Source organism: Cephus cinctus, unplaced genomic scaffold, assembly GCF_000341935.2.
Source record: "Cephus cinctus unplaced genomic scaffold, Ccin1 Ccin1_scaffold0143, whole genome shotgun sequence".
Taxonomy (NCBI): Eukaryota; Metazoa; Arthropoda; class Insecta; order Hymenoptera; family Cephidae; genus Cephus; species Cephus cinctus.
The window spans coordinates 77,241-90,262 of NW_014332873.1; the positions used below are offsets into that span (position 1 = coordinate 77,241).

Here is a 13,022-nt window from a genome sequence, read left to right on the forward strand (position 1 = left end):
GGAGGGGGTGCTATTCGAATTTCAATTTTAAGAAAAGTTAACGAGCCGCGAGGTAAATGAAAACGTTCTTCATATAATTTTCAAATGGATATCGAAAACAGATGTGCCATCTGTCGAGAGACGAATATGCGAATTTTTGCCACGTGCAATTTTGCGACTTTGCCAAGTTTTAAGTAATACTGGAAACAGTCGCTTCGTTTACAGGACAGAAGTATCGCATAATCTGTGTGAAACAAATTGTTTCTGCTAATATATCTATATATATACTATATATATATATATATATTTCCTCGTGAATTTTAAAGGGCAACAATATTAACCCTGAGAATTTCAATTAACATCGCGTAATCGCGAACGAGACGCGATGCAGGTTCTGATCACCTTTAAGACATTGGCTTGCGGATGCTGAGGAAGCCGCCTTAATTAAGCTGTCAATTGAAAACCGGTCCCCCTTGAAATAAATAATAAAATGTTCATTTGAAATCATTTTGATTCCATAAAGAATGTACAGTCTATAGGAGATCCGACGATTTGTCATATTTGTGTGAAAAAGTAAAAGAGCCGAAATCAAATTAAAGTGCGTTTAAAGAAAATATTTTCCTTTCGTTTCGGCCGTCATGAGGTATAGCTAAATAAAGACGTTACACTTTGAGAAGGAACAGAAGGTCTTTAGCCGGGTCACACTCACTTTGCCTTTAATCAAGTCAATTCGGTCAGCTCGAACAGTATCTCTATTATTTAGGGAAAATATATATTTTTTAACGCACCTCGGTGAACCCTAGAGAAACAAGTATTTCGCACACTACATCTCAAAGTGAACATAAAGAATTATTAACTCTGATCTACCTGGAGATGAGAAATTTAAATCGTCATTAATTCTCTGAATGACAAATTTTTAATCGGACGTATTTTCTCGGTCCAGCTGGCAAGGAGCCCCGTTCGGTCATAACTTCCTGCGACTGTTTTACTCTACTTAAGTTTCCAGTTGATTCCCCAGCGAAAAGCGGACTGTATCCGTTAGCCGTAGCCAACTTCAGTTCGGTCGTTCGAAACAGACCGAAGTTGTCTCGTGTGGGAAATTACTGGGCAACGGGGAAGCGGGTGGAGTTAATGCTAGCCTTGTAAACAGTTTGAGTAGTGGCAGTGATTAGATGGATTAGAAGTAAGTGGCGATAGTTACTCCTCAGTCGTCACGCATTACGGAAGAAACTATCCGGAAGGCACGAAGTTGCTGTCACGCGTGCTGCTTGTCGAAGGATCGTAAAGCCTTGTCGACAAGTTTCGCCTACGCAACTACGACGCCGGAATACATTTCACCGTTAAACCCGCTGCCACCGCATTTCTTTTACTGCTTATTCAATGCCTTGCTGTATATAATAATAAATGAGCTACTTGTTCTCGCGAACTTACCTGATAGCTGTCGTTCCGATTGTGATCTCGGTTGTTGATGGATCTGGAAAAACAAAAATAAAAATTGTAAAAATCTTTATACAACTAAAAACATGGACTCTTGTGGATACAAAGGGAGCATTGGAAAGATAGTGTCTCTGAGACATAGTCCATGTTACGTCGGGGATGTCAAATAAAATAGGAACGAAAGTCTGTGACTTAACGATATTCAAAAAATTTTTGAAAGTTCAAGACTTCAGAATTCTTTTCGAAAAAAAATGCACAGAAGTACTTTTTCGTGAATTTGTATTTTTTTTTTACTGCTACGTATATTTCGGAGGTCTACGTATACCATCGGAGGTATTCGAAACTTCTAAAGAAACGAAAGTTACAGTCAACGAAGCTTCAGGACGTCCCGACGTCCCTCGTACTGTACCTCGGCGATGGTCTGCATCTGTGCTCTTTAGAATTGCCAGACAAAGTGAGCCTGGCGCTCCTGAAATTGTGGCATTTATATCGTGGGAGAGGGAGGCGCTCTTTTAAAACTGCGTAAATTTTGAAAAATTTCTCTTAAAAGAAAAAAAAACACTAAGGCAATCGAGAATCCCAAGGAGACGTCAGGATGCGCAGATGCGGCGCGTTGATATTGCCGGAGTAGAAAATACATGTATAAGAGGGGCGAAGGGAGAGAGCGAAGATTGCGAGGATCGCGAAAGGGGGAAATGGAGAGATAAATCAAATTTATATTATTAGAATTGCGGATGGGAATCAATTTCGGCAGTCTTTCAAAAAGGACACTCTCCGAGAGCCCGTAAACACGTATCGCTACGCGATGGCATTTGCTGGCGTCCATGTACTTGCACGTGTGTTGGGCTACGGAGCATCGTCGATGATTCGAGGCGTCGCGACGACGATACGAGAGGAGTCGGAATCCTATAGGAGGGAAGCGCTTGATAAATGACTCTGAAATTCTTTTAATGTTATTTTTGACGATTAGCTAAGTGCGGCTTCGAGATGACGTATTTATACGGAGCGATCTGTACAAATATCGCGCGAACGACAAACACGAACTTGAGCCGAGATGCGATTCGGCTTTAGATTCATTTTTCAAGAAGATTCGCATTTCCAAGTGAATGGGCGATAGCGCGGGATTCCGTGGGATTCTGTGAGATCCTGTGAGAGAGTCTCTCGAGATTTTCAGTAGGCTGCACCAATATCATAATCCTATTTGGAGGCTGAAACGTCTGTACTATATCGAGTGGGCAGACTTTGCCTTCCTGATCGGTAAGCTCATCCTCTCTCACCTGAGCTTTAAATACGGGCTGGTTATTCGAGGGTCGAAGGATACCATCCGATTAATACGTAACACGGCTCACTGGTCCATTAGCTTTGATCATTCACGAACACGCGTGTAGCCAACGTGTTCGCGTGTGTACTCGGGGTCCCTTGGAAAGACTCGGTCGTGCATGCCAGAGCGGTTTAGCTTCTATACGGGTAGGCTATTTTACATTGAGGATTCTCGGTATCGGAAATTTCGTAAAAAAAAAAAGAAAAAAAAAAGAGAAAAAAAAACAGAGCTCTCTTTTCTTCTCCAGAAATCGTCAAAGTAGAAGAAAAAAATAATATATCCTCCTCGCGAATCCTACGTCAATTTCCTGAAAGTCACGAAGACTCTACTGGATGAAAATGGAAATATCGTTTATCAGCTTCCATGGATTCCTGGTAACGGCATTGCTGATGTTATCGAGAGAATCCCGTTAGACACCTAGCGAAAATTCAAAATATCACGTTAACGACCCACAGTTTAGCGTTAGATAAAAGGCATCGGCCATTTCGACGCGTGGCTCTTTATAGCGAAAGAAAATATTTGAATGCCAGCCGTGCATTCGGACAGAGGGTGCTTTTAGCATCAAAGCGGCCCAGTCTAACCTTCAATATGTCTATGTATATCCAGTGAAAATTAACGCTGGCTATAATACTGGCTCTCGTGAAATTATGCGGGCAGAAAAATAAGCGCAGACGATTTTGGAAACAAGTGAAAAATCCTATGATTTCTTGATGTCTCGTAAAAGACTTTTGGACGGTTTAGTCGAGATTCGGAGTAACTATAATAAACGAGGCGCCGGGAAACTCCATTTGGCAATCTTATTGGCAAACAAGAATTTACGACGTGCCTGGAGATACAAGGAAATAATATTGTGGAAATAACGTTACGTCCTGATTAAGAAATTCCGTCGATCCCGACGTTCGTGTTTGTCATGGCTTAAATATATTCTCAAAATTCGCATAATCCTCTTTGCACTTTTTCATCCTCTCAACGGGATTCTCTGTTACCGACCACCGAAGCACGTGGTGTAATTTTCCTCAAAGCTAATCGGCGGAACGAAATAAAAATAATAATTACAATCTACTCGAAGAAGTAGTCCTCGGTGAAAATACAAATACCTGCATTTGCAATGGTCAATGTCGTACACGATTCATGTGGGCAGTGACTAATGGGTCCCATAAGCACGGATCGTATGGATCAACGAAGGACGAATGAGCGTACTCGTGGTCGAAGGGTATCTACACGGGGTAATCTCGATACCGAATGCCATACACGCTTTGCCTCCTCTATGATTAATGGACATCGGGTGTCTAGAACTCAGCGATCAGGTTTAACTTGTGTTCTGGCGAATCGGCAACGTGAATAATTGCAGCCGTGGAACGAGAAAGACAGAAGTAGAGAGAGAGAGAGAGAGAGAGAGAGAGAGAGAGAGAGAGAGAGAGAGAAAAGAATTTGAGAAAAGTCTAAATAATACAGTCGATTCGTATCGACTCACCGTTGCACTTTCAAGCGTGATTCCCGCCTTGTTATTTTCTAAAAGCGGTGCGCTGCTGCTCTTGCTGCTCAGTTCAACAGGTAGAGGCTCCGGCTTGAGCTGCAGACTCGCGGCAGATGGCGAGGATGGTGCCCGTGGTGGAGTTTGTAGCAATTCGCCGGAACTGAGAGAACTACTGGCAGTAGCCGAGAGGCCTGGAGATGAACAAGATAATGATGTTTTTTAGAGAAAATTGTTGATCCTACTTTTTTTGTTGATATTTTACCTAAAGGCAAGTTCGTCGGTCTGGATGGTTTGATCCTTGGCAAGGAATCATCGAGTCCACTGCTGCTGTCGACAGCATCCTGAGAGTAAAGGTCCTCGTTCTCTCGCGTTTGGGTATGAACGCTCTCCCTCCGGATCCAGACATCCTGACAGGTTTTATCCGAGCGGGAATTCAATTTTGAGGGTCTGCGTCGAATCCTCTCCCACGTTTCCTGCCGATGACACTTGGCAGTGCCTGACGCTGCTTATGGATCAATGACAAACCGAATGTGATGAGGTGATCAAGGGTCCATTCGCCATGGAAGAAACTGACTCACGTTTGGCTAATCTGCGATCAGTGCTTCTTGGTGGACTAGCTGTACCAATTCCACTCTCCAGTGGAGACGCCCTGTCAGTTGTGTCCGGTGACAGACTGCCCGACGAAATTTCGTCCATGCTCTGCAGAAGATCCTGAGACGAGGATGAGGATCTATTGTCGTCGTCCACGGTGTCCTGTGGGGATGCTGGATCCAAAGTACTTTCATCTTGAAGGGATCGGGAATCCAGGTTCGATTCGGCTGCAAGAAATAAATGAGAATCGTTATAGGTAAAACAAAAAATATAGGGTAAAAGAAATTTATGAAGAAAATTAAAGGATTTCTTTACCTCTGGGAGACTCGCAATCGCTGACCCAAGTGAAGCTGGAACTCCTCGAAATAGCCGGCGAGGTCTGCGTTGCCATGTCGGAGCAGGCAACGTTCTCTATCGGTGGACTGTTGGGACAGCAGGATCCCGAACCGTTTCGAAGACGCGACAACAGTGACTGCAATGAAATTGGAAGCTGCAAGAGTAATTAATTAATAGAGCATATTAATCACCGGTTAGAATTCTAATAAAATTGAATTCTCATCATCTTCACAGTGACTCAAATAATTTCCCTAAACTCACCGAACCAGATCTCGCGTTGTGCTCCTCGATCCTCATGATCTCCTCAGTCCCCAGCATCTTCCCGGATTTCCCGCTTTCCACGCTCTCGACAGAGACGTTCCTCTCCGACTGAGGCAGATCGCAATTGACGGCGACGTCGTTACCCTTGCTCTTGGAGAGCAACGCGAATCTCTTGAGATTTACAGGACTTATCTCCCTCACGTCCTTATCCGATTCCGAGAGTCTCTTGGCGCTGACGTCGGAGCGCAGCGTCAACGGCGAAACGGCGCGTTTCTTTTTCCCAGCGTTCCTCGAGGACGAGTCGAGGCTCTTTCGGCTCTCGAATCTCTCATTGGACAGATGCATGAGGTCCTGATCCGGAAGCGAGGACACTCTGACCAGCACAGCGTCATCGGAGCTCTCGTGGAAGACCGGGGTGTGCCTCTTGCGTAGCAATTTCGAAAACGGCGGCTTCTTCTCCTCCGTAGGCGTCACCGGCGCCGATTTCGGCACGTTGTTCTCGAGCGACTTCGACCTGGTGATCGTTTCGTGCTCGTTGCTCGCGAAGACGTCGTCGTAGTCAGGCTCCATCGGATCATTCTCGGGCACCTTACCCCTTTGAAGCTTCGCGTGGCCGGGCTTCCTGCGCTTTTGGCTCATTAAGTTCACCGGCAGGCTGGTCTTTCGCTGAGCCTCCAGATATCTCGGCGGCAGCTTAGACTTTGCCGAGGGCAGCCGCGATGCTTTATTACGATCCTCCGGCCGCTGGACCACTCCGCGGTCGCTCTCATGTGGTCGCGACTCTACTTCGCTGAATTCTAAAGTACTCTTTGGTTCCTGCTTAACAGCATAGTACTCGTAAGGATGCTGGGACACTCTTGGACCACCCGAGTCCAACGGAAGACTAGAACAGTTAGTCGTGGAACATTTGTTCGCGACGGTGACGCAACCACTTGGCTCGTCGTAATCCGAACTGCAAATCTCTTGGTGCCGATCGAACAACGCTGGACCAGTCAACTTTTTCGGCAAACTCACGCAATTCCTGAAAGCCGGCTCCTCCGTTATTCGGTCCCGCGGTTCGTCGTAGTCGGAATTCAGCATGCGGCTCGTCCCTCCGTCGACTTCCCCGTTCTTACTTTCGGGCAGCTCGGCCTTCCCCAGGACGTCCCCGCGAGGACGTCCGCCGGAAGCGACAGAGTGATCGGTCGCGAGCACCTGCTCGTAGCAACTCTCGTCGGAACTCTCGCTATCGAAGATACCGAATTCGTTGAGCAGCTCCCTGTACTCGATTTTACGCTGTTCCTTCGAAGAGCCTCTTCTCGGGCAATCGACCTTCTCGTTACTCAAATCGTTTATTTCCTTAGCGATTATCGTGTTGAACTCGGCCAAAATGTTCTCGGACCAATCCCCGTAATCGTCCCTGCCGATCGTGTTGTAAGCTCTGGAATTCTGTCTCTTGAGGACATTCCTTTTACTCGGCAGAGACTTCGTCCGATCGCCTATCGATTCTCCCAGTCTGTTTCTCGAGTTTTCAGGAAATCTCGGCTCCTCGACGATCTCGAGAGCAGCGGATGGAACGGATTCGATGATCTCTCCGATCTCCTCCTGAACATTAAAAAAAATTCCAATTAGCCCACCGGCATTGAAAAAAATGAATACACCGAGTGAAACCAATGGACTTTTGCTCTAGTCAAGCCGATAAACGTGAAATCCCGTATGGCGAAGCGGTTAGTCGGGGGTCCTTGATACGCGAGATAAAATGAGAGTGAAATAAAAAGGAAGTAATAGAGAGGGCCGATCGCGAAACATGGAAGCGAGGAGCGCGAAGCGGCTCAAGGCTCCCTCGCACGTTCTGGGATAAACGTCGGTGGGGAGTGGAAGAGAGAGAGAGAGAGAGAGAGAGAGAGAGAGAGAGCACGCGTCAACGTTACACACGCTACGTGTGTGTCCTCTCCTCGGCCAAATTCAATTTGCATAAGTCGAGCTTGCAAGTCTCGATCGGCTGAATCGCGTGATTAGGCTCGATAGGACGCCGCGGCTACAACGACGCCGACGCCGAGCCGCGTCGGATCGCGTCCATAGGTGATGCCCGATCGGAGCAACGTGGACCACTCGGTTCCCGAGTACGCGGATGCACCGTGTGCCCACAGCTGGGACTCCGTGCACGTGTGTGACCGTCAAGCATCGCCGTCGGCTACACGCAGACCCACTTTGACGAAAGTTAAAGCCTGCCGATGATAGACTCTCGATCCTTTTATTCGCTGCAGCTGAGCGCACTGGTAATCCGCGATAATTCCCAGCTGGACATGTTCTGGAAGGAGCGGAGAGGATAGGCACTTTGTTAATTGACAGGAGAAAAAATGTAAACCCACCCTCGCCTCTCCCCTCCGTCCAGATAGTCCAGATAGTCCAGATAGTCCAGATAGATCGGCAAACTTCCGACGATTCAATCCCGCCCTTTGACATCCAAGTACAGGATCCGCGCAGTCGTTCGCGCGTCGCGTTGCAGAAAATCTCAAGAAAATCGGAGCCTGATTTTCCGCGATGTCAAAGGGACACGATGTAACTGTTCGACCCTTGACAGGTGCCCGATTAAGCGCAGGAAAGGAGCCTCCTGCGATAGGACAATGACAAGGAGGACGACAGTGACGCTAGAACTGAGCCTAATCGTGTGTTTCTATGTATAAGATCGTGGCGACATTGCGGTCCATCGTCTATACGGAGAGTGCGGGATGCTGGGTACCAGGAGAGTAAAATATTCAGAGTACGCACGAGGATCTGGACCGTATCGTTGAAACGTATATCCACGTGTACGCGTATACGTAGATAAACAAGCCAACGTTGTCGCTGGTTTTGCATGAACTCTCTCATGCGTGTGAAATCCCATCGAAGCGATTGGAGGATCGTAACGAGAGGGGAAAAGGTTAAACAAGGAACGGCAGGATGGTTCAGGATAACAGAAGGAGGTTGACGTTGCGCTAAATAAACGCACCCCTATTTATATAACGTCTACATGTATCATGCATAGAGAACGATGGAACAGGAGAATAGGACGGGGCAAGCTGGACCCTCCCGTACATGTCCAAGGGGGTTTAGGATCAGTTACGTGTAAAATTAGGTTGATTTGAAAATCAACTATAAAACGCGATACGAACCTTGGGGTTATCCCAATTGGGAGGAATTTGCCTATACACGGAGATACCGATAAGAAAGTTTGAGAAAAGATGAACCGAAGGCAGCCGAGTTTCAAAGTTCCATCGTCGAAGCTCATGGCGCCGGGAAACGGGTGAAGCCGCAACTGAGAGTCGCAGCCTCTGCCGGAGCGATTAGAGCCAACCTCGCGGTTGACAGAAGTCGTGTCCGACTACTTAGCCAGAGTGCGCGGCAGTGATCAATTATCATTTCACAAGCGACACGAGGCTTTAACCACGCCTGCGATTCGATACGGTGTTACTTTCACACTGCTGCCTAGACTCCTCGCGGAACGTTACTGCACGCTCGGCGTGGTCGGCGTGGTCGGCGTGGGCGTCCATTGGAGGAAGCTGGCAAACTGCAGGCCGAGCGCCGTGCGGAGCTTAGAACGCAATTGCCCGTTGACACGTGATCGCGTGACCGGAGGGGGTGACAAAAGTGCGAGAATGGAGGTGAGAATTTTGAAAAAAAAAAAAAAAAAAAAAAAAAAAAAAAAAAAAAAAAAAAAGTAAAAGATACCTCATACAAGTAAAATCAAATTCCATAGAAACTAGGGCAGCGTTCCCACCGGGGACGTCGAGGCGTCATAGCAATACATATACATATATACAGCTCGTTCTCGATATCGAAAAACTTGGAGATCTCAATGAAACTGCATCTATAGGTGGTATCAGCAGGGTTACGCAAGCGATACGCCAGGCTCAACGAGCGATATACCGAGCTTATCGTAAGGTATTAATTAGAAATCCCCTCAATTAATTAGCCTGCTTGTACAGAGATCGTTGGGATTAAGGAGCGCGTGAGAGGTCGAAAAAAAAAAAAAACAGGCAGCGATTCTAATTACACGGCGTAAGGTTACCCTGACGTTGCCTATGGTCGTTTTATGGAGACTTCCCCCTCCCCCTCCCCCCCCTCCAGCCACCAAACTAGACAATTGGACATATGCCACTAACAGCTGGGTACTCTGGTATACGCGCAGTGGGGTATTTCCCAAGTAGGAATAATTCTTCCTGCGAAGTAACGTTGCGCGAAGAAAGTAACTCGAGTCACTGGCGAGGAGTAAAAATCTTTCGTAGTAAGAGACGGGAAGATGGGAGTCTGGAAGAAAAAAAAAAATATGTATATAGCCACGCGGCATACCGGAGCTCCTTGGCTGCGCTACACGCAGACCTTATAAATCTCCGAACGGCACGTGATAACCTCGAACGAACCAGGACGTCGCTGAACGTCCGGACGCGCATACGAGTGCACTGAGGGATCGCGGTTTCCATTGGCAACGGATTAAAAAAAAAAAATGATGATTTCGGATGAACGGTGAATGGCGTCGTTGCGCCATGCGTCTCGGCGGTTCACGTCGATCAATGAAATATATCGCGAACGTACGCGGAGTCGAGAGATCCGAAGCCAATGAATAATTCAAAGTGATCGGCCGATGAGGACGGCGATGCCGGTGCTAAGGTTCGCGGCTGCGCCGGGTGTTACAGGTCAAAGGGTCGGCGGGAGCCCAGAAGCGAACGGGGGGTTCAACATTTAAAGGGGAAATTAGCTCGGTACAGCTCGAGATGCTCGGCCAGGAGCAAATACGATTGTATTCGTATGTCGTGACATGAGGTAAACCTGTAATTTTCTTGATCGTCGGTAGAAAGCCAAGGGGCCCATCGGCACTTCGAATGTAATGAGCAGCCCGGCGGACTCTTCCGACTTAACGATTATTACTCTTGATTCTGACTTGCGAGAAAGTGTTTCGTTTCTTCTCTCTCTCTCTCTCTCTCTCTCTCTCTTTCTCTCTCTCTCTCTCTCCCTCTCTCTCTCTCTCTCTCTCTCTCTCTCTCTCTGTGCTCTCTTGCTCGAGTCCTCCTGTCGGTCTGTTCTTCCTTTCCGTGTCTACATCTCGCCTCTACGTCATGCATATTCTACACCTGTATCAAAGGGAACGGGACCGTCTCCTTATGTACGTGTAGATTCTTCGGCATTAATAGGTCAGATATGTTGAGGCTGTAAGAAACGGTATCTTCGCCTTGGAGTAGCTTGAGGCTACGACGGGCTCAGACAGTGTCGAACTTGTCGGCGTGTTGAGTACGAACAATGTATCGTTAAGGTTACCTCACACCAGCGTGCGTGTAACACCGTGCAGGTATGGTCGACGAAATTAAAGGAAAAAAAAAAAGAAATAGACTATGGCGTGTCCTTTGAAGAAAAGTGTTCACGGCGGATGCATTTGACGCGCGACGGGTGTTGACGTTTGCGGGACACGTGCGTCGCTTCGAAATTTTATAACCAAACGAAGGCTCGTCGATCATCGGCAAACCGTGAAATTGTAATGCAGACTGCGATCGAGATACGCGAAATCAAGGACGCCATCCTTCGCCACCTTCGCGCGACGAAGGAACCTCAAGGATCGATTGCAATTGCGAAATGCGTCGTCGATCGGTAGGAAATCGGCGTGAATTAAATGGAATCGGGTCCATTGCTGATCGGAAGGATTCGCGAGGTAATATTTGGCCAAACAGATAATTTATACAAAAACAGAAATCTGAATCGATTCGTTGAACAGAAATTTCTCTTCAATTATTGGAATATCGTTAAGGTCGATTGTCGCTGTCGACGCGTATCCTTTTCCTTTCACCGATTAGGAAGAATGGACGTAGAATTTGTTTGCGCGCTCGAGCCCAAAGTGGAATTTCCGAAAAGCGAGTCCAAGAAAAACAATTCCAAAAAGCGCCGGGAGATCAGCCCGAGGTGATCGATGAAATTCGAACCTCTGTTCCGGGTCCGAGGTGTACTGCGATTGAATCGTTCGACCATCCACTTTGAAAGATGCACGGACGTGCCAGCCTCTGAATTATCATGACGGTGACGTCAGCAGCCAAGAACTTAGAGCCGCCTTTAACAGGCTTAATGTCGCGGAGCCGTGACTCTCCTACTTTAATAAATAATTGTAAAAAAAAAGTAGAAAAATAAAAAAAGTACGCAAACACAGCACGAGCGACGCTTTTGGCTTTGAAACCTCGAAGCCTCGACGAGACCTTAAAACCAGGTACAGACCTCAGGGAGCCTCGAACCGGAGAAGCACGTGCTGGTATCTAGGCCACTCCTGTTGTGTCCGAATTGCGTGTCCGGCCTGAAACGATCGTTTCCGGCGTCGAGTATCGACCGAAGAAATTCTTCGTCCTGTGTCGTCGCCGCGTTGGCTCAAAAATAATCTCCCGACTTTATCAGTGATAACCGAAACAACAGAGCAGTGCGCGTGTCGAGGTGCCAAGGAGGTCGATTAATTTTCGTGTCGCAGACAGAATGCTCGCGTAATAGTTAAATTCGCAACGGCTTATCCATTAATCTGCGCGACACCTGGCTACGTGCGAGTCGATTAAGGAGTCGTCACACCGACGCACAAGGCACGGGTGCTCGCAAGACCGTACGATGCAGTAAACGCAGCCTCGATAAATCCCAGATCACAGTGAATCACCGTTCACGCATCTTGGCCGGCTTTGAGATTTGCTGGCCGCCTCGAGTCCTGCTGGTTCGCGTTGCTGCCCGAGCAAGTAGAATCGTTGGGCCACGGAGACTGGAAGCCAAAGATTTATGCTGTTCCTTGTCAAGTCCGCAACGGAGTCACGACTGAGACGCAACAAACGATCATCACTTTTAATTGGTCCAGAGACACTCACTCGCCGCGGCAATACAGAATCAGCAGTACCTACCGGCGCGATGCCACGAATTGGCTATACGGTGGATGAAATTGATGAAAAACGATGAAAAATGACGAACGCACCGGAGTCAATCAGCCTGACTAAGACCTTAAAAGACGATCTGGACTTGCGTCCCGGTTGGACTATGGAATATTAAAGTTACTCTGAGGACGCACGGCACTCGTGACGTCACTGGTGAAGCAGCAACCAGACAGTAGAGTTCTCATAAAGTGTCCCAGGTCGCACGCAGGCATTCGAGTGTCGAAAAGGAAAAAAGGATAAAAAGGACAGAGACAAGCAGAGGAGGGTATCCGATGCAGCGGCGGAGCACTGGGCACGGACGGTGAAATGAGTACACGGACGCAGGCACACGCACAGTGGGTCACACAGATCTTCCGCGAAGGGTCTGCGAAATTGAATGCACGTGGCGTCCCCCTTCGAGGGCTGCGGCTGCTGCTGTCCCGTATTTAGCACCGAGATCACTGAGAGTCTACGCGGCGAGTAACTGAGCGAGCGTCTTGTTATTGAGTGACTGACAGACTGTGCTATCGTTATACGTTGCTGCCGGAGAGAGGAAATGCTCGAGGCATGGCATTGACAGACACACACGCCTTCTTCTCTTAATCTCTTATTGCGTGAAGACCCGCGGCTGCTATTCGTTTGGTGTACCCTCGTGTTGCTTGGTATTGGGAATTGCCGCCGCTTTTTTTTTTTTTTTTTTTTTTTTTTATGAAAAAAGGATTTATTGAATTTTGCGATC

General features: G+C 47.6%; 1 protein-coding gene across 5 annotated transcripts in view; it reads right to left on the bottom strand.

Annotated features, from left to right (window-relative positions):
• LOC107263255 overlaps positions 1–13,022 on the bottom strand; it is a 152,899-nt gene that overhangs the window by 73,650 nt on the left and 66,227 nt on the right. For 3 of the 5 annotated variants that reach the window (XM_015730242.2, XM_015730244.2, XM_025080613.1), the window contains exons 3-8: positions 5,403–6,986; positions 5,121–5,295; positions 4,793–5,032; positions 4,477–4,719; positions 4,212–4,405; positions 1,411–1,453 (exon numbers count right to left, since the gene is read on the bottom strand). In XM_015730242.2, coding sequence (XP_015585728.1) covers positions 1,411–1,453; positions 4,212–4,405; positions 4,477–4,719; positions 4,793–5,032; positions 5,121–5,295; positions 5,403–6,986 — 2,479 coding nt within the window. The remainder of the gene's footprint in view (positions 1–1,410; positions 1,454–4,211; positions 4,406–4,476; positions 4,720–4,792; positions 5,033–5,120; positions 5,296–5,402; positions 6,987–13,022) is intronic. The other 2 variants (XM_015730246.2, XM_015730245.2) reach the window with 2 other exon arrangements.